At 42.0% G+C, this 19,170-nt stretch overlaps 2 gene segments (V, D, J or C); both read right to left on the bottom strand.

Moving 5' to 3' along the window:
* Positions 1–10,104: 10,104 nt before the first annotated feature.
* On the bottom strand, positions 10,105–10,768 carry LOC138171468 (immunoglobulin kappa variable 2-29-like). The segment is given in 2 exon segments: positions 10,105–10,484; positions 10,717–10,768. Coding segments are annotated over 2 exon segments (432 nt in total).
* A 5,823-nt stretch (positions 10,769–16,591) lies between these two features.
* On the bottom strand, positions 16,592–17,382 carry LOC138171467 (immunoglobulin kappa variable 2-29-like). The segment is given in 3 exon segments: positions 16,592–16,696; positions 16,803–17,098; positions 17,331–17,382. Coding segments are annotated over 3 exon segments (453 nt in total).
* Between the last annotated feature and the right edge of the window lie 1,788 nt (positions 17,383–19,170).

The raw sequence follows: 19,170 nt of genomic DNA, 5'->3' as shown, positions 1-19,170 counted from the left end.
AATAAATATCACACTTTACCATGAAGAAGACCTGATGTTTGCTTGTGGAAATCAGCACGAGAGGGGTTGTAAATTGTGAATTATTGTGAACCTCAAATCCAGACCCATCAGTTGCTTCTCTTAGTGACCTCCAGATCCCCCCTTCCCCCTTTTTTCCTTCTGGATCTCCCTTCCTGGTCCTCAGCTGCCCTTCAGATACTTCACCCCATGAAAGCTCCAAAACATTGTCCCTAACAACTTTTTTTCTAGGTCAACAGAAGTCAGCAAGCATTTATTAAGGTCCCACCTGTGTGCCAGTGCATGTGTTGAGCATAGAAAAACAGGGTTCTTGTCCAGACTGGTGTTTACAAAGCAGGACAAGTGCATGTGTGGTTGGTGGCATCAGGAAACAAAAGTTAACTCTTTAGGTAGGTCTAAGAAAATTGCAAAAATGGTTCTTTCCCCTTAATTGGGATATGGTGGTTATAGCAGGTGCTCTAGAGGGGGCTCAGACTCAGTCTTACACACAGGAGTGTCCATCCAGGGCTCCTCTTGGGCACACCCAAATATATACACATGGGGAGGGGGGTTCAGCACCAGAGAGTTCAAACCCTGACTGCCCCTCTCCTAACAGGCTCGGGCACACGGGACATTCAGCCCACTGGAGGGAATCTTGGTGGCCATCTAGTTATTTTAAAGTTCAAAAAGCATTCCTAGCTTTTGGGTCATACAAAAACAGGCAGCTAAGTGGATATGGCCTAGACTTTGCTTAGCCCAGGGCTAGAGTATTGTACTGAATCTTTTAAGATGAAATTTAGGAGATAGAAATGTACAGTCTTAAACAGGTATGAAAAACATTTTCACAAGTTCGAGATGAGGGGGCATGGCTAGACAGCAGTTGTTCTGCCAAAGAGACAGGTGTTTGTGGACTGTATACTTTGTATGAGTCAGCAAAATGATATGGCAGTCCAAGGGATCCTGGAATGCATGGAGAGAAACATGGCTTTTAGGGATAGGGATGCACTTGCTGCTGTATTCTGTCTTACTCAGATCCCATCTAGAGTGCTGAGCTCATTTCTGGGTACCACCATAGCTGAAGAAAAGTATTGATAAGGTAGATGGTGTTTGAAAGACAGCAACCAGGAGAGTGAAAAGGCTTCAAGTCGATGTTCTGAACTTCAATATGTCTGAAGTGGGATGACATAAGCATTTATTTATTTTTCTTTAGTAAATAGAATTTATTCTTTCCAATTACCTGTAAAGATAGTTTTCAACATTCATTTTTTGTAAGATTTTAGTTTCTCCCTCCTTCCCTTCCCCTCTTCTCAAGACTATGAGCAGTCTGATATAGGTTATACATATGCAGTCATGTTAAACATATTTGCACTTTAGTCATGTTATAAAGAAGAAACAGAACAAAAGGGAAAAAGCCAAGAAAAAACCCCCAGTGAAAATAGTATGTTTTGATCTGCATTTAGCCTTAATAGTTCTTTCCCTGGATGTGGATAGTATTTTCCATCATGAGTCTTTTGGAGTTGTCTTGGAACATTGTATTGCTGAGAAAAGCTAAGTCAATCAGAGTTGATCATCACACAAAGTTGCTGTTACTGTGTACAACGGTCTCATGGTTCTGCTCACTTCAGTCAGCATCAGGTCACGTAAGTACAGGTTTTTCTGAAATCTGCTTATTTCTTATGGAAAAATAATATTCCATTGCATTAATATACCACAACTTGTTCAACCATTCCTCTATTGATGAGTATCCCCTCAATTTCCAATTCTTTGATACCACAAAAAAGAGCCCCTATAAATATTTTTGTACATATGGGTCCTTTTCCCTTTACAATTATCTCTTTGAGATATAAACCTAGTAGTGGTATTGCTGAATCAAAGGGTATGTACAATTTTATAGGTCTTTGGGCATAGTTCCAAATTGCTCTCCAGAATGGCTGGATCAGTTCACAACTCTACCAACAATGCATTAGTGTTCCAATTTTCCCACATCTCCAACATTTATCGTTTTCCTTTTTTGTCATGTTAGCCAATCTGATAGGTATGAGGTGGTACCTCAGAGTTGTTTTAATTTTCATTTATCTAATCAATAGTGATTTAGAGCATTTTTGTATGACTATATGTAGCTTTAATTTTTTCATTTGAAAACTGCCTGTTCATATCCTTTGGCCATTTTTAAATTGGGGAATGACTTGTATTCTTATAAATTTGACTCAGTTCTCAATATTTTTTTTAGAAATGAGGCCTTTGTAAGAGACACTGACTGTAAAAATTGTTTCCCATCTTTCTGCTTTCCTCTTAATCTTGGTTGCATTGACTTTGTGCAAACCCTTTTTAATATAGCATAATAAAAATATCCATTTTGCATTTCATAATGTTCTCTATCTCTTGTTTGGTCATAAATTCTTCCCTTCACTGATCTGACAGCTGAACTATTCCTTGCTCTCCTAATTAACACACACATTTATTAAGCCATCTGCTATGTGCCAGGCTCTATGCTAAGCACTTTACAAATGTTACCTCATTTGATCTTCATAACAACCAAGCAAGGCAAGTGCTATTATTATCCCCATCTATAGTTGAGGAAACTGAGGTAGATAGAAATTAAGTGATTTATCCAGGGTCACACAGCTAGGAAGTCTCAGAAGCTAAATTTGAATACAGGTCTTCCCGACTCCAGGGCTAGTGCTCTATATGTATAAAGGATATCCTGGGGCAGCCAGGTAGCACAGCGAGTAAGAGCACTGGCTCCAGTGTTGAGAAGACCTGGAGATCGAATCCCGGGCTCAGACACTTAGCACCCACTCAGAAACACCTGGCCGTGTAACCTTGAGCAAGTTACTTAACCTCTATTGCTTAGGGGCGGCCAGGTGGCTCAGCAAGTAAGAGCACCGGCTCCAGTGTCGGGATGACCTGGATCAAATCCGGGCTCAGATACTCAGCACCACACCCAGAAATAATAACTGGCTGTGTAACCTTGAGCAAGTTACTTAACCCCGATCGCTTTAAAAAAAAAAAGGATATCCTATTGCCTGTCTCCTCAAGGGGTGAATGGAGGGAAGGAGAGAATGTGCAACTCAAAATTTATAAAAAATGAATGTTAGAAATAAGTAATTAAAGTACTTCTGACAAAGAGATGAGTCATTGGACTTCTACTCCTGCATTCAAAAAGGTGGCTGTAATTTTGAATTCCATTAAATGAGGTTTAATAGATCAGTCAATAACATCAGTAAGAAGCAGTGCTTTGCTCACCAGGGCTGGGTGGGAACCCCCAGGCTTCTTCTTCTCTCCTTCTCTACTAAGATACAAGTGATTTGGATTTAAGCGAGGCAAGCCTATACAAAATCATCAGCCTCTCTCTTCCAGAGTCATTTGGGTTCAGTGGCAAAGTTCAGAATGACTGGAGGTGGCCTTAGAAGCAGTGGGAGACCTTGGCCTTTTTAAGCTAAGGTCTTTCCCAGGTAACAGTTTGTCTGAGGCAACACCCATTCAGTGGTTAAAGGCTAAGTAATAATTGAGGTAAAAGGTGATCTACTTTGCCCTCACGAAAGATTCAGTCAGAGAGGGGAACACCCTCAGAGTTTCTGGCCAGAACAGAAACAATTGCTATTTACACTTGTTCTGAGCCATCAAAACCAAAACAATGACCAACAAAGGCTTGGCTTGGGACTTATTATTGGCCAATCTGTGAGAGCCAGAGTGACTTGGGTTTAGAGCATACTCAACTAGTTCCATTTTAATGCCAGTGGGTTTTACTAAAGCCTGGTTTTTCCAGAGCTCTATTTCTTTTTAGCTTCTATTGAGTCTAACCTTTAATTTGTTAAAAATTTTCCACTTAATGGTATTTTATTTTTTCCAATTGCATACAAAGATAGTTTTCAACATTCACTTTTGCAAAATTTTTGTTCCAATTTTTTTTCTCTTTCCCTCTCTTCCCCCCTCTCCGAGATGGCATGCAATCTGATATAAGCTGTATATGTACAATCTTATTAGACATATTTCTAGTCATGTTGTGAAGGAAGAATCAGAAAGGAAGAGAAACACCACAAGAAAGAAAAAAAAGGAGAATAGTGTGCTTTGATCTGCATTCAGACTCCATAGTTCTTTCTCTGTATGTGGATAGCATTTTCAATCATGAGTCTTTTGGAATTGTCTTAGATCATTGTATTGCTGAGAAGAGTTAAGTCTATTACATTGGTCATAATATAATGTTGCTGTTACTGTGTACAATGTTCTCCTGGTTCTGCTCACTTCACTCAGCATGAGTTCATGTAAGTCTTTTCAGGTTTTTTTTTAAAATCCACCTGCTCATCCTTTTTTATGGAACAATAGTATAAGATGTGACTCCAAAAGCACTGAAGTGGAGACCAGCCCAGAAAAGGATGTGGGCTCTTTTTGTAGTGAGGATGAGAAAAACAGATGTATAACTTAGGTGGTATATGGGGTCTCTCAAGAACCGAAGAAGACTAGAGGAAGGCCTGTACATTGGTTGGATCATCTATGAAGGATTCATGGAAAAGTCTGGGCAAGACTGACAGAAGAATGAAAAGGCATCAGTGAATTAAGAAGTAAAGGATTGTCAACAGAGTGGTGTAATGTTAATGGGATATAAGATCTTTCCTTCCTATTAATAGACCTCATGTGGAGCCCATCAAGTGAAGTTTGCTTAGGGGAGGTTTTCATGCAGGAAGGCTTTCATGCTTTTGCTAATTTCTAATTAAGCACTGAGTCATGAGGGATAAATATTTTTGTACACATGGGTCCTTTTCTTTTTTTCATGATCTCTTTGGGATACAGACCTAGTAGTGATGTTGCTGGATCAAAGGGTATGCACAGTTTTATAGCCCTTTGATTATAGTTCCAAATTGCTTTCCATAATGTTTGGATCAGTTCACAACTCCACCAACAATGCATTAATGTTCTAATTTTCCCACATTTTCTCTGAATTTCTCATTTTCCTTTTTATCATATTAGCTAATATAAGAGGGGTGAGGTAGTACCCTCAGAGTTATTTTAATTTGCATTTCTCCAATCAATAGTGATTTAGAGAATTTTTTTCATATGGGTATAGATAGCTTTAATTTCTTCATCTGAAAACTGCCTGTTCATATCCTTTGACCATTTATCAATTGGGAATGACTTGTTTTCTTAAAAATTTGACTCAGTTCCCTATATATTTTAGAAATGAGGTCTTTACCAGAGATCCTGGCTATAAAATTGTTTCCCAGTATTCTGATTTCCTTCTAATCTTGGTTGCATTGGCTTTGCACAAAAATGGTTAAATTTAATGTAATCAAAATTATGTGCTGCTTCCTGGCTCTGAGAAGTGTATAAATACTCTGAGTTGGTATTTTGCTTTGGGGGCTCGCTTATGAGAAGGATCTGTGATTCTCTGCTCAAGATTCTCAGTGGCCATATGTTCAGAGCTCCCCGCCTGCTCTGATGTAAGGATTCTCTTGACCCAGGGATATATGTAAAGTATATAGTTGATTCAGGCAGTCAGAGCCCTGTCTGTTGGTATTTGTTTCTCTGCTTGTATTTTCTCTGTTTGTATTTTCTCTGAAGTTCAGGGTGCTGACTTTTCCCCTGAACTAGTGAATATAATTAAAAAGATTGTTGACCCCTTAAACATTCCTAGTAAAGCAGATCTAAGAACCTTTATTAACCTGGGTATACCAATGTGGTTACCACTACAAGTGGGGATGCCATTTTTTGGGGAATGTCAACCTTCTGGGTACTTCTTAAATCATGCCTGGCTGACAGTTACCTTCTCAGCTAAGTCCCTGCATTTAAATTAGGTATTTTAGAAGAGAAGCAAGCGAGAGCGGGAGCTAAGGATTTGTCTCTCTCAAGCCTAAAGGAAAAAAAAAGGGAAAGATTAAATCAGAATAATAAAGATTAATGAGAAAGGCAGGAAATTATACCTAGGTATGTATCTATCTACATCTCCCTCTAAATATGTTATCTTTTTAATAAATTGTTTAGTAACACCATGTAAGTTTGCTGTGTTTGACTATTTCAATCAAGTTATTTACTTATTTATTTACAAAAGACATTCCATAAAATGTAGAGGATATTATGTTTTGGGCTTAATTCAGCATAAGCCCTACTGTTGGGACCATGGACAATCCAGTGGAATTATCACTGCCTTCTCATAGCCACTTACCCTAATTCCAGGCAAAGGAGCTAAGAAGAAATAATTAAGTCTCTTCATTGTGGGGCTTGTACCTAAAACATGTCAAACAACGGTTAGGGTCAGAAATCATAGGATTTATAATAAATAAATATTTATCATAGATAAATCTAGAGCTGAAGAGATATAGAAATCCTCTCAGTCCCTTATTTGATGGATGAGGAAACTGTAAGGTGACTTGCCTAGGGTCACACACGTAGTAAATCTGAAGTGGGATTTGAATCCAGGTCCTATGGCTTTTGTGCCAGTTCTCTTTCCAGTAGACAATTTTTATTTAGAGAAGAAATAGGTACATATTACACATGTACATAAAGGGAATATTGGACCTGGAGTCAAGAAGACCCAAGCACAAATCCAGCCTCAGACACTTACTAGCTATGTGACCCTGGGCAAGTCAGTTAACCCTGTTTGCCTCAGTTTCCTTATTTGTAAAATGAGCTGGAGAAGAAAATGGAAAACCACTCCAGTATTTCTACCAAGAAAACCCCAAATTGGGTCACAAAGTGTTAGAGACAACTGAAACTACTCAGCAACAAATTGTTCATCATTTCTCCACTCCCACCCCCTGCACAGCTGGGAATGAATAGGAAAGAGGTGATGGACTGAGTCAGGGAGAGAGCTGAGAAGTTGATAGGGAAGTCCCAGAGGCTCTGCATTTTGGGGGGCATAAGTATGTAATACACTGATGAAAAATAGTGTGTGTGTGTGTGTGTAAGACATGTTATTTTCTATTGATATGTGGAGTGTCAGTGACTTGATCAGTATAGGAAACTCTTGGTATGGTGGCTTCCTCCACCTGTCCCAGATTACAACTGGATGATTTCATATCTAAGTCCAGGGAAATCCTGACTGGATTTCAAAGAAGTTAAATGATTTTCTCAAGGTTATGTAGCTACTAAATGTAAAAGTTGTTATTGGATCCTGTCTTCTTGCCCCAAGCCTAGCACCCTTACTTATTAGACTCTTTTCTTTGTAAAGCACATTTGAAGAACAAATCTCAAAACACACAGAGACAAGAAAAAATAAAGTTTTCTTTAAAAATTTTTTCTTTTTTCTTTTTTTCCGCTTAATAGTTTATTTTTCCAATTACATGTAAATATAGTTTTCAACATTCACTTTTATAAACTCTTGAGTTCCAATTTTTTCCTCCCTCTCCTCCCCCAAGATGACATTCAGTTTGATATAGGCTATATATTATACAATCCTATCAGACATATTTTTACATTAGTCATATTGTGAAGGAAGAATCAGAACAAAAGGGAAAAACCATGAGAAAGAACTGCCACCACCCCACCCCCCCCTCCGCTAAAATAGTGTGCTTCTATATGCATTCAGACTCCAAAGTTCTTTCTCTGGATGTGGAAAGCACATTCCCTCATGAGACTTTGAAATTATCTGAGATAATTGTATTGCTGAGAAGAGCAAAGTCTATCAAAGTTGATCATCTCATAATGTTGCTGTTGTTTTATACAGTGTTCTCTTGGTTCTGCTCACTTCACTCAGCATCAGTTCATGTTAGTCTTTCCAGGTTTTTCTGAAATCTGCCTGCTCATCATTTCTTTTTTTATTTTTTTAAGCAATCAGGGTTAAGTAACTTGCTCAAGGTTACGCGGCCAGTTATTTCTGGGTGTGGTGCTGAGTGTCTGAGCCCAGGATTCGATCGCCAGATCGTCCCAATACTGGAGCCGGTACTCTTACTCGCTGAGCCACCTGGCTGCCCCTAAGCAATTGGAGTTAAGTAACTTGCTCAAGGTTACACGGCCAGGTGTTTCTGGGTGTGTGCTAAGTGTCTGAGCCCCGGATTCGATCTCCAGGTCGTTCTGACACTGGAGGCGGTGCTCTTACTCGCTGTGCTACCTGGCCGCCCCTGCTCATCATTTCTTATGGAATAAATAGTATTCCTTTGCATTTGTATGCCACAATTTGTTTAGCCCCAATTGATGGGCATGCCCTCAATTTCCAATTCTTTGCTACCACAAAAAAAAAAAAAAGAGTTGCTCTAAATATTTTTGTACATGTGGGTCCTTTTCCCTTTTTTATGATCTCTTTGGGATACAGACCTAGAAGTGGTATTGCTGGTTCAAAGAGTATGCACATTTATGGCACTTTGGGCATAGTTCTAAATTGCTCTCCAGAATGGTTAGATCAGTTCACAACTCCACCAACAATACATTAATGTTCCAATTCTCCCACTTATTCTCCAATATTTATCATTTTCCTTTTTTGTCGTGTAAGCCCATCTGATAGGTGTGATGTGGTACCTCAGATTTCTATATTGGCCATCTGGTGATGTCCATGTGCTGACTAATTTTGCTGGTTTGTTGAAATAATCTGCATTTCTCTAATCAATAATGATTTAGAGCTTTTTTCATATGACTGTAGATAGCTTTAATTTCTTGATATGAAAACTTGTATTCTTATAAATTTGACTTAGTTCTCAATATATATATGAGAAATGAGGCCGTTATCAGAGAAATGGGCTGTAAAAATTGTTTCCCAGCTTTCTGCTTCCTTTCTGGTTTTGGTTACGTTGACTTTGTGCAAAAACTTTACAATTTAATGTACTCAAAATGATCTATTTTGTATTTCATAATGTTTTCTGTTTTTCATTTGGTCATAAATTCTTTCCTTTTCTGTAGACCTGACAGGTAAACTATTCCTTGCTCTCCTAATTAGCTCATGGTATCACCCTTCATGCCTAAATCATGTACCCATTTTGACCTTTTTCTTGGTATAGGGCATAAGATATTGGTCTATGCCTAGTTTCTGCCATACTATTTTCCAGTTTTCCCAGCAGTTTTTGTCAAATAGTGATTTCTTATCCCAGAAGCTGGAGTCTTTGTGTTTATCAAACAGTAGATTACTACAGTCATTGACTACTCTGCCTTGTGTACCTAATCCATTCTACTGATCTACCATAGCACCAAATACTTGTGATGATTGATGATTTATAATACAGTTTTAGATATGGTACAGCTAGGCCACCTTACCTTGCATTTCTTTTCATTAATTCCCTTGATATTCTGGACCTTTTGTTCTTCCGGATGAATTTTCTTATTATTTTTTCTAGCTCTACAAAATAATTTTTTTGTAGTTTAACTGGTATGGCACTGAATAAGTGAATTAATTTAGGTAGAATTATCATTTTTATTATAATGACTTGGCTTCCCCATGAGCAACTGATATTTTTCCAGTTATTTAGATCTGACTTTATTTGGGTAAAAAGTGTTTTGTGATTGTGTTCATATAGTTCCTGGGTTTGTCAATGACACCAAGATCTTTCTTCTATAGTTCTTTTGTGTATTCTTACAAACTCTTCTGCTTCTGCTAAGTAGCTACCACTTTTTGGTTGTCCTTATCTGTTTTTGCAGGAAACATTCCCTTGATATCTCTAATTTTATTGAAGAGATCTCTTGTCTTTTCTATTCTCTTGTTTTCTTCTATTTCTTTGTATTGCTCGTTTAAGAAAACCTTCTTTTCTCTGCCTGCTATTCTCTGGAATTCTGTGGGTAAGGGAAGTGAAATTGAAGCTTGGTCCATTGATGGATTACAGTAGGCTGCTTCCTGGTCTTCTTGAGCTCTTGGGTCCATGCCTCATTCCTTTCTCTGGAATATTGAGTTAGGAAGCAAGGAAAGAAAGAGTCTCTGGCTGGATATTTCTGGTTTCTTCTTTGTTCTTTGCTCAGTGAGGAGTCAAATAAAATATGAATGGGAGAGTATGTCAGGCCCAGGGTAGTGTGTGACCCAGACTGAGAGGGCTGGATCTTTCCTTGACTACACTGCTGATCGCTGAGGAGCAGCAAGAGCCCTCAGAGCCCAGAGCTGCCAGACCATGGCCTTCCCCTGAGCCCTGAGCCCCAGAGACCCTGGCCCTGAACAGGCAGCCCACCAGCTGCTGAAAGAGAGGAAGCAGAGGAGGCCTAGCTGAGCCCCCTGAGCAGCCAGCCCAGGCCTGGGGAGGTTTTTGTTAGGGGATGTATCACTGTGGGAGGAACAAAAGAATGTTGAACACAGTAATAATCTGCCACATCCTCAGGCTCCAGGCTGCTGATTGTGAAGGTGAAATCCTTCTCAGCACCACTGCCACTGAACCGGGCAGGGACTCCTGAGATCAGTTTGGAAAATTTGTAAATGACTACCTGAGGAGATTGTCCAGGTTTCTGTTGGACCCAGTTTAGATACATATTTCCATCACTGTGTTTGAGACTCTGACTGGCCTTGCAGCTGATGGTGACTGTCTGTCCTGGGGCCACAGACACTGAGGCTGGAGACTGGGTCAGCACAATGTCCCCCCTGGAACCTAAAAGCAGGAATTCATGATCAACCAACATGAAATAAACAGAACAATCTCCTTCCACTTTGATATTTAGCCCACAGGTAGCCTGGCTCTGCAAACCCTACTGACCTCCTAGAAATCCACATTCCCCCTTGGATTGTCCTGGCTCATGGCCCCAGAGGTTCTGAGCTCCTTTGAATTCTCTCATCTTATGAAAAACTGCCCGTCTGTGTGTTGTGTTGTCCCATGTTCTCACCTGAGACCAGAAGCATGAGGAGCCCACACAGAAGCTGGGACTGGGACTCCATGGTGCAGTGTCTCCTCCCCTGTTACTGCTCTGTCCCCAACCCCAGTTTATGTCCTTGTGTGTGCAGGCCCTTCCCTTGGGGATCTCTTTATGCAAAGCAGCTGGGGGTGGGGCTTCTGGGAGCAGAAGTGACTGACTCCAGCTACAGGGAAGGCCCTGACCTTGAGACCCTGAAGATGTCCCTCCTCCTGGAACCCTTGTATGATGGGGGCTCCTGCTCTCCCCAACTATCCTTAGTTTTTTAAAAATTCTAGTTAGTTTTATGGTTTCATGGGGCTGCCAGGTGGGGCAGAGGATAGAGTACTGAGCCTTGGGCCAGGAACACTGATCTTCCTGATATCAAATCCTGCCTCAGATTCTTCCTAGTTGTGTGAGCCTGGGCAAGTCACTTAACCCTATTTGCCTCAGTTTCCTCATCTGTGACATGAGATGAAGAAGAAAATGGCAAACCACTTCATTATCTTTGTCAAGAAAACCCCAAATGGGGTTATGAAGAGTCCCAAATGCCTGAATAATAACAAAAATGGTTCCAAAAGGCCAGAGATGTTTTATGAGAAACAATATTTTCTGGTGAAAAGAAGGCAGTACCTGAAGGCATCAAAGATCTGACAGCCAGTGACATCCTTCACTTTATCCCAACCCATGACCTGATAGCCCAATAATTAATGGTCCTTTGGGGGTTTAGCACGGGGCCTCCTCACCTGGAAGATCTGTCACTCTTTTCTTCCTTGGTATGGTTTAGGAAAACCAGCTTTCTTTCCCACACCCACTTCCCTGAAGAGATCAGCTATCCTAATGTGATGAAACTGGGGAAGTCTGGAGTGGGACATTAGGGAAAAGTAACTGAGGTCCACAAGAGTCTGGCTGAGTGAAGGCAGGATAGAGTGGACACTGGCCTGAAGGCTTTTGGGTAGCCAAGGAGAAGGGAAGCTGTGTAATGGGAGTCTGGCCCCCAGAAAATGAACTCACAAGAAATTGAAGTAATTTCTACCCTTTATTCTCTCATTCATTCTTTAGTTATGGATCAAAAATACAGGGACATTTTTTGGGAATTGTCTTACATGTAGAAGAACAGGGATATAATCTAAAAAGTTATCCAAAGGCTGGCATAATGGGCCAAATTTCATGACATGGTTTTTACTAGGAATTTCCCTAAAGGCCTGGACCTTAGTAGGACAAAGGAAAGAGCTGCACAAGCACAGGTTTGGGGATTGGGGAAGGGGAATGTATTCAGTCAATGAATAGTCCACAAGCATTTATTCAGCCCTTATCATGAGGCAGGGAAGACACCAAACACAGGGGCCACAAAGGAAGGCTAAAATACAATCCCTGTCCTCAAGGAGCTGACATTCTAATGGGAGACATCTTGTAAATGAATAGGGACCTACTAGGTAGAGACAGTGGATGTGAAGGCAATTAGAAGCCAGGGAATAGGTGGTGAGAAAGGAGAATACTAGGAACCCCCCTTTGCAGAAAGTAGATTTTGATTTGTCTTAAAATTCTCCATAGAATAGAGATGGAGGTGAAGGAGGGAGGACATTGCACCCATGGGGGACAGCCAAGAAAAAGGCCCAGAACTGAGATATGGAGTGTCCTGTTGGAGGGACAGCAAGGCCAGAGGCTTGGGACCAAAGAGTACTTTGAAGAGAGCAAAGTGTAAGATTGAAAAGGCAAGAAGAATGGGTTCTGAAGAATTTTCAAAGGCAAATGGAGGATAAACCAAACTTATGACAATGACTGGGAGAGTAGCAGGATGATTGGAATGGAAACCTCATCATGAATCAATAGGCTACCTACTTAGAGTAAAGAAAAAATTAATATTAGTATTTATTCATAATTAAAATGCCCAAAGCTTCACTTTTCAGCCTTCTAAATGCAGACATTTCCTAAGAAAATTTTGGAATTGAGACAATGGAGAGCCCTGGACTCTGAGCTACCTTGACAGGATCTAGTTGGGAAATGTTAAGGGGGTCAGAGATTGTGTTAGGATATGGATTTAATGGTAGGGAAAGAAATGAAAGGCAGGGAGAATGGGAAGAATTGGCTGATAGTTCGAATGTAAGGCAGACACCTTAGGTAAGGTTTAGTAGATTTTGCATTAGTATAATAGACATGGGGTACACTCTGCTTTGTCCTTCTTAGGGGCTGATCCACATATTCTCTGATGGTTCTGGCCAAACACATGAAACTTTAAGGGTCAGTGTCTGGCCATGTATGACTGAGGTCTTGTACTGTCTGGGTGATAAGGAAATCTGATTGCCTGCCTAACTCTAAGGACTAATGACCCAGGAGCCCTAAGGAAGATCTCAATACACATACAAACATCCAGTGTGAGTAAGGGAGGGCATCTTTTAGCTGCCTCTGGAGAGCCAGAGAGTGGAAGGTTGGCTGCTCTCTCTATATCCCCCTTGACCACGGAGCTGGGACTGGATGGCTGCTTCTGTCTCTTTGTGTTTATTCTAATCCCATTTTAGAGGAAAGAATAAGCCAAGATGGAAGAATATTGAGAAGTCTAGAGGTCTGTGGTTTTGGTGCCCTTAGAATTACCTCCTGGCATCTGGCTGAGGGCAGATGGACTGTCTGTCTACTTTGGCAGCAGAGAGATATATTGAGGACAGAGTGCTGCAGGCATCCTGATCCTCCTGGTGGAGTGAGGTGATCACTGTGGACTCCAGAAAGGCCAAAACGGCAGGTCCAATGGAGAGGAGTTGTGTAGGGGCTCACAAAGTGGGGAAGGACTTCCATTGCCGAGTGTCATGAATCATCACTTTGCCATCTATATTCTCTATCCAGGTGCCTCACTGCTGTTCTCCTCAGTTTTCTGCTCATCTTTCATGGTGTGGCCTCTGTGTGTATCCTCAGGCTTTGGTTGGGAATGTTTTGTAGTAATTGTTCTTATTGTAGCACCTGAATGGACGATTTAATGAATTGAGGCTATTTGCTGATAGGGAGTTTACAGCTATTGTCGTGTTAGGAGTATTAGTCAGCATTATTCCTAGGAATTAACATCCACCCTCCTGGGAATTCAGTCTGGAGCTGTAAATTCCAGGTAGGAACATGGCCCAAGAAGGACTGTTGTGCTGATGTCTGTGTGTGTACAAAGAGCATCCAATAACTAGTTGATGTCAGTCTTGACCCAGTGGTTTCTAAACAATATTTCTCAGTTGCTAATTGATATAGTTAGTTGTTAATTTTTTCTTTGTTGTAACTTCTCAATGATCCATCCAAATCCCTCTTTTTCACACAGTGCCCGTGTCTGATAATATATTCCTCACACCCCACTTTTAATCCGACACATAATTCTGAGGGAAATGAAGCAGGCTTGACTCTCAGCCCTTTCATACCATGACTGGGTGTTGCATTTAGCAGATTTCTTTTTTTTTTTTTCTCTTAAGCCATCAGGGTTAAGTAACTTGCTCAAGGTTACACGGCCAGGTGTTTCTGGGTGGGTGCTAAGTATCTGCGCCCGGATTTGATCCCCAGGTCATCCCCACACTGGAGCCAGTGCTCTTACTCACTGAGCCAGCTGGCTGCCCCCAAGCAATTGGGGTTAAGTAACTTGCTCAAGGTTACACGGCCAGGTGTTTCTGGGTGGGTGCTAAGTGTCAGAGCCCGGATTCGATCCCCAGGTCATCTCCACACTGGAGCCGGTGCTCTTACTTGCTGTGCTACCTGGCCGCAGCGCATTTAACAGATTTCTGATGGCTAGTCTTGGGTCATTTCCTGACTGTAGTCATTCTGTTAATTTTTCTCCAAGACGTGATTCCTTTATTGTACCATAGTTTATTCAAATCTTCCCAGTTTTTTTTTTTCTGATTTCATCCTACATGGTATTTTTTTTATTCTATCATGATTTTCTTTTACATTTATGCCAAAATGTGTGCAATCATTCTCTAGCACATCTTTCTTTCCAGTTCTTTCTATTCCTGAATATGCTGCTCTAAAGCTTTAGTTTTCAAATTTTATTTTTTTAACTTAAACACTAAAAAAGCATTTTCTCACACATGGCAAAAGAGAACTCTCTATAAAACCATGAATCTCTATTTCACACGCTGCTTGCCTTTTGAAAAAGGTATGTAATAAATTCTTCATTTTAAAAAAAAGTCTGCTCCTCTATGTTTCCTTCTGAACTTTCTTCTGTTCTCTTCCATGCATTTAAAAATGTTTCAGTGGGTGCATTTTTAGATCAATACATCTATTCCCTCCCCATGACTGTGTCAATTGAGACAATGAAATGTCAAAAGAAAAAAATGCCAAAGTAGCAAATAAGCAGAGTCAAATAAAATGGATCCACATAGGAGTCATGTCCAAAAATGTATGTGTCTTTACCTTGAATACATCCCCTGGATTTTGTGTTGGCCATAAGCGTTTGTGCACATTGCAAGTACTGATGGTGAGTGGAATCATTTTCACAGAAGATTTTGTACATTTTTTTGTGTTTTGAGCATGAGGTGGGTTCCACACCTGCCCTGGTGAGCAGGCCAGCATTGGGTGAGGCAGAACATTTTTGGGCCCCTTTTCTAGCCCTTTCTGGCACCAGGAGGTGAGCAGTGAGGTCCTCCAGAAGGGATGCTCAGACACCTCATGGGGCTGCTTTAGTCTGGAGATAAGAAGACCCGTGGCCTGGGCTGCCTGTGTGCAGGGCTGTGACATAGCCCCCTGGGCATCTGCACCTGCTAGTTCATACGCTGCTCTTGACTCACCTATAGACTGGATTGAAGGGAGGAAGAGTGGGGAAAAGTAGTCGGCCTCATTCTCTCCTCCAGAACATATTTATATGCTGATATACTCAGTGTTCCATGCCTGTGTGAGGGCTGGGTCTGAGAGGAGAGTGATCCTCATCTTCAGGTTTCCAGCTTTAGACAGAAAACAGGTCGTTCCTGATTCTCTTTGGGGAGAATTGCCTGAAGGAAAGGAGCCAATATGGAGAAGAGGCAGGTCCTCCATAATGTCTTCTTCCCAAGCATCCTCCACTAGAGAATTCCACTTCTGGAGAATTGGTTCTTGGCAGGTATCTGGGATGGTCTCACTGTGCAATAGAGATATTTGCACCTGAGCAGGAACTTTTATTCACTCTGTGTATTGTCTGGTATTTTCTCCTCTCTATCATCGTTCTGTTTTCTGTTAATGTCGCCTGGGATAAAAGGTTGTATTTGTTGGACTCTCTATGACCTTTCTGTAACTGGCATTTAGTAGTAAAGTACGCATGCCTTGGAGTATATAAATATGTAACTTGAGGTTTTCCTTCCCCAGGAAGGGATAGCAATGAGGAACTCAGCTTGGATTAAAAAATAATTCCCTTGGACTAACATAATTAAGACGGGGAAATATTTTAATTCTAACCAGGCACCAAATCTCTGAGGAGAGCAGAAGGGTCACCCTCCTGGCACCAATCTCTCTTTCCCCTTCTTTGTAGGAATAGAAGTCTTCCTTGGAAAAGGGTGGACAAGAGAGACTGTGGAGAGACCTTTTCAGGGCTCACTCACATGAACAGATAAAACATATTAAATAAAAATTAAAAAAAAAAAAAACAAGGTCAGAGAAAATGGGCATTGGGTGTGAAATTGAAGCCTGGCCACTTGACAGATTTCCTCAGGCTGCTGCCTGATCTTCTTGTGCCCTTGGGTGCATGAGTCCTTGCTTTTTTTATGGAATGTGGAGTTAGAAAGAAAGGACAGAAAGAGTCTCTGGCTAGAGATTTCAGTCTCTTTTTGGTCCTCCCTCAGTGGGGAGTCAGATGAAATAGGAATAGGAGAGTGACTCAGGCCCAGGGTAGTGTGTGACTCAGTCTGAGAGGGGCTGGGTCTTCCCTTGACTACACTGCTCAGGGCTGAGGAGCAGCAAGAGCCCTCAGGGCCCAGAGCTGCCAGACCATGGCCTTCTCCTGAGCCCCAGAGACCCTGCCCCTGAGCAGGCAGCCCAGCAGCTGCTGGGGAGAGGAAGCAGAGGAGACAGCTGAGCCCCCTGAGCAGCCAGCCCAGGCCTGGGGAGGTTTTTGTTTGAGGATGTAATCCTGTGGGAGGAGAAGAAGATACTTGAGCACAGTAATAAACTGCCTCATCCTCAGGCTCCAGGCTGCTGATGGTGAGGGTGAAATCCTTCTCAGCACCACTGCCACTGAACCGGGCAGGGACTCCAGAGAGCAGTTTGGAAACTGTGTAAATGAGGAGCTGAGGAGATTGCCCAGGTTTCTGTTGGAGCCAGGACAGATAAGTTTTTCCATCACTATATTTGACACTCTGACTGGCCTTGCAGCTGATGGTGACTCTCTGTCCTGGGGTCACAGACACTGAGGCTGGAGACTGGGTCAGCACAATGTCCCCCCTGGAACCTAAAAGCAGGAATTCATGATCAACCAACATGAAATAAACAGAACAATCTCCTTCCACTTTGACATTTAGCCCACAGGCAGCCTGGCTCTGCAAACCCCACTGGCCTCCTAGAAATCCACATTCCCCCTTGGACTGTCCTGGCTCATGGCCCCAGAGATTCTGAGCTCCTTTGAATTCTCTCATCTTATGAAAAATTTCCCATCTGTGTGTTGTGTTGTCCCACGTTCTCACCTGAGACCAGAAGCATGAGGAGCCCACAGAGAAGCTGGGACAGGGACTCCATTGTGCAGTATCTCCTCCCAGTGCCTTCTCTGCCTCCAGCCCCAGTTTATGTCCCTGTGTGTGCAGGCCCTCCCCTTGGGGATCTCTTCATGCAAAGCAGCTGGTGGTGGGGGCTTCTAGGAGCAGAAGTGACTGACTGTGCTCAGGGGAAGGTCCTGAGATCCTGAGACACTGAAGATTCCCCTACTCCTAGTGATGGAGTACCTGGGGTCTAAATCAATTTGTAAAACCAGTTTGTACAATTGTAACTGCAATCTGTGTTGTCAAACTGCCCCTTTCCCCTATCCGCACTCTGCCTAGGCAACAACTTGTGGCTCCTTTGTTCTTTGGTCTGGCCCAAATCTCATCTAAACTATCTATGCACTAAAGTCACAAGTCCCTTACATCCATCCGGTCAGCCCTGACAATGGCAGCCCTACCCTTTCAAAGTAATAGCCTGTACCCCTCTCTCTTGCAGGTCCCCTAAAGGACTCTTGCCCGCTTCTTATATAAACATAACAATAAACTTCTACAACTCTCACTCCAATTAAGCCTGAGACCTTGAATTCTTTCCAGACTCTATTGCAGGTTTTCTGGTCTTAGATAAGATCAGAATTCCTGCTGAACCTAGAGGGAGCCATCCCTCATCACTGGGACCCTTGTGTGATGCAGGAAACTGTTCTTCCCAACTATCCTAAGTTTTTTTTTTAAACTTTTAGTTAGTTTTATGGTTTAATGGAGGTGGTAGACTATGGGGGCAGCGGATAGAGGGCTGAGCCTTGGGCTAGGCACACTCACTTTTCTGAGATCAAATCCTGCCTTGGTCACTTACTAGATGTAAGAGCCTGGGCAAGTCACTTAATCCCGTCAGCCTCAGTTTCCTCATCTGTAAAATGAAATAGAGACATAAATACCAAACCACTCCCATATGTTTGTCAAGAAAATGCCAGTTGAGGTCACTGAGATCCAGAAGTGACTGAACAATAAAAAAAATGGTTCCAAAAGGCCAGAGGGCCTGTATGAGAAGCAACATTGTCTAGTGAAAGGAGGTCAGCACCTGAAGGCAGGAAATATCCGAAAAGTACTGACATTCTGCACTTTACTCCAACCCGTGACCCAATTTTCACTCCTTCATGATCCTTCTTGGGTCTTAGTATGGAGTCTCTTAAGAGGGAAGGCCTGTCTTTCTTTGATTCCTTTGTATGGTCAGGGGAACCAGCTTTCTTTGACCCCTTCATTTCCCTGAAGGAATCAGCTATCCTAAAGTGATGGCAACGGGGAAATCTGGGGTGGGGAAGGAGGGAAAAGTAATTGAGACCCACAAATGTCTGGGTGAGGGAAGCAGAACTGAGTGGACACTGGCCTGAAGGCTTTGGGTCAGCCAAGGGGAAAGGAAGCTGGGAGTCTGGCCCTAGAAAAGGAGCTCACAGGAAACCAAGTTAATTTCTACCCTTTATTCTCTCATTCAGGGATATTTTTTGGGGGAAATTATCTTCCATGTAGAAGAACAGGGATAGAATCTAAAAAAGTTATTCAAAGGCTGGAATAATATGCCACATTTAATGACATGGATCTTACTAGGAATTTCCCTAATATCCTGTACCTGAATAGGAAAGAAGAATGAGCTGCACAAATACAGGTCTGGGGATTGGGGAAGGGAAATGTGGTCAGTCAATGAGTCATCCATAAGCACTTAAAAAGCTCTTATGAGCCAGGGAAGATGCCATGTCTAAGGGATACAAAGGAAGGCTAAAACACAGTCCCTGCCCTCAAGGAGCTGACATTGTATTGGGAAAGACATGTTGTAAAT

Source organism: Petaurus breviceps, unplaced genomic scaffold, assembly GCF_028583685.1.
Source record: "Petaurus breviceps papuanus isolate PSGF00001 unplaced genomic scaffold, PetGlider_PUasm1.0 446, whole genome shotgun sequence".
Classification (NCBI taxonomy): Eukaryota; Metazoa; Chordata; class Mammalia; order Diprotodontia; family Petauridae; genus Petaurus; species Petaurus breviceps.
This window is presented reverse-complemented; position numbering and strand designations above follow the sequence as displayed.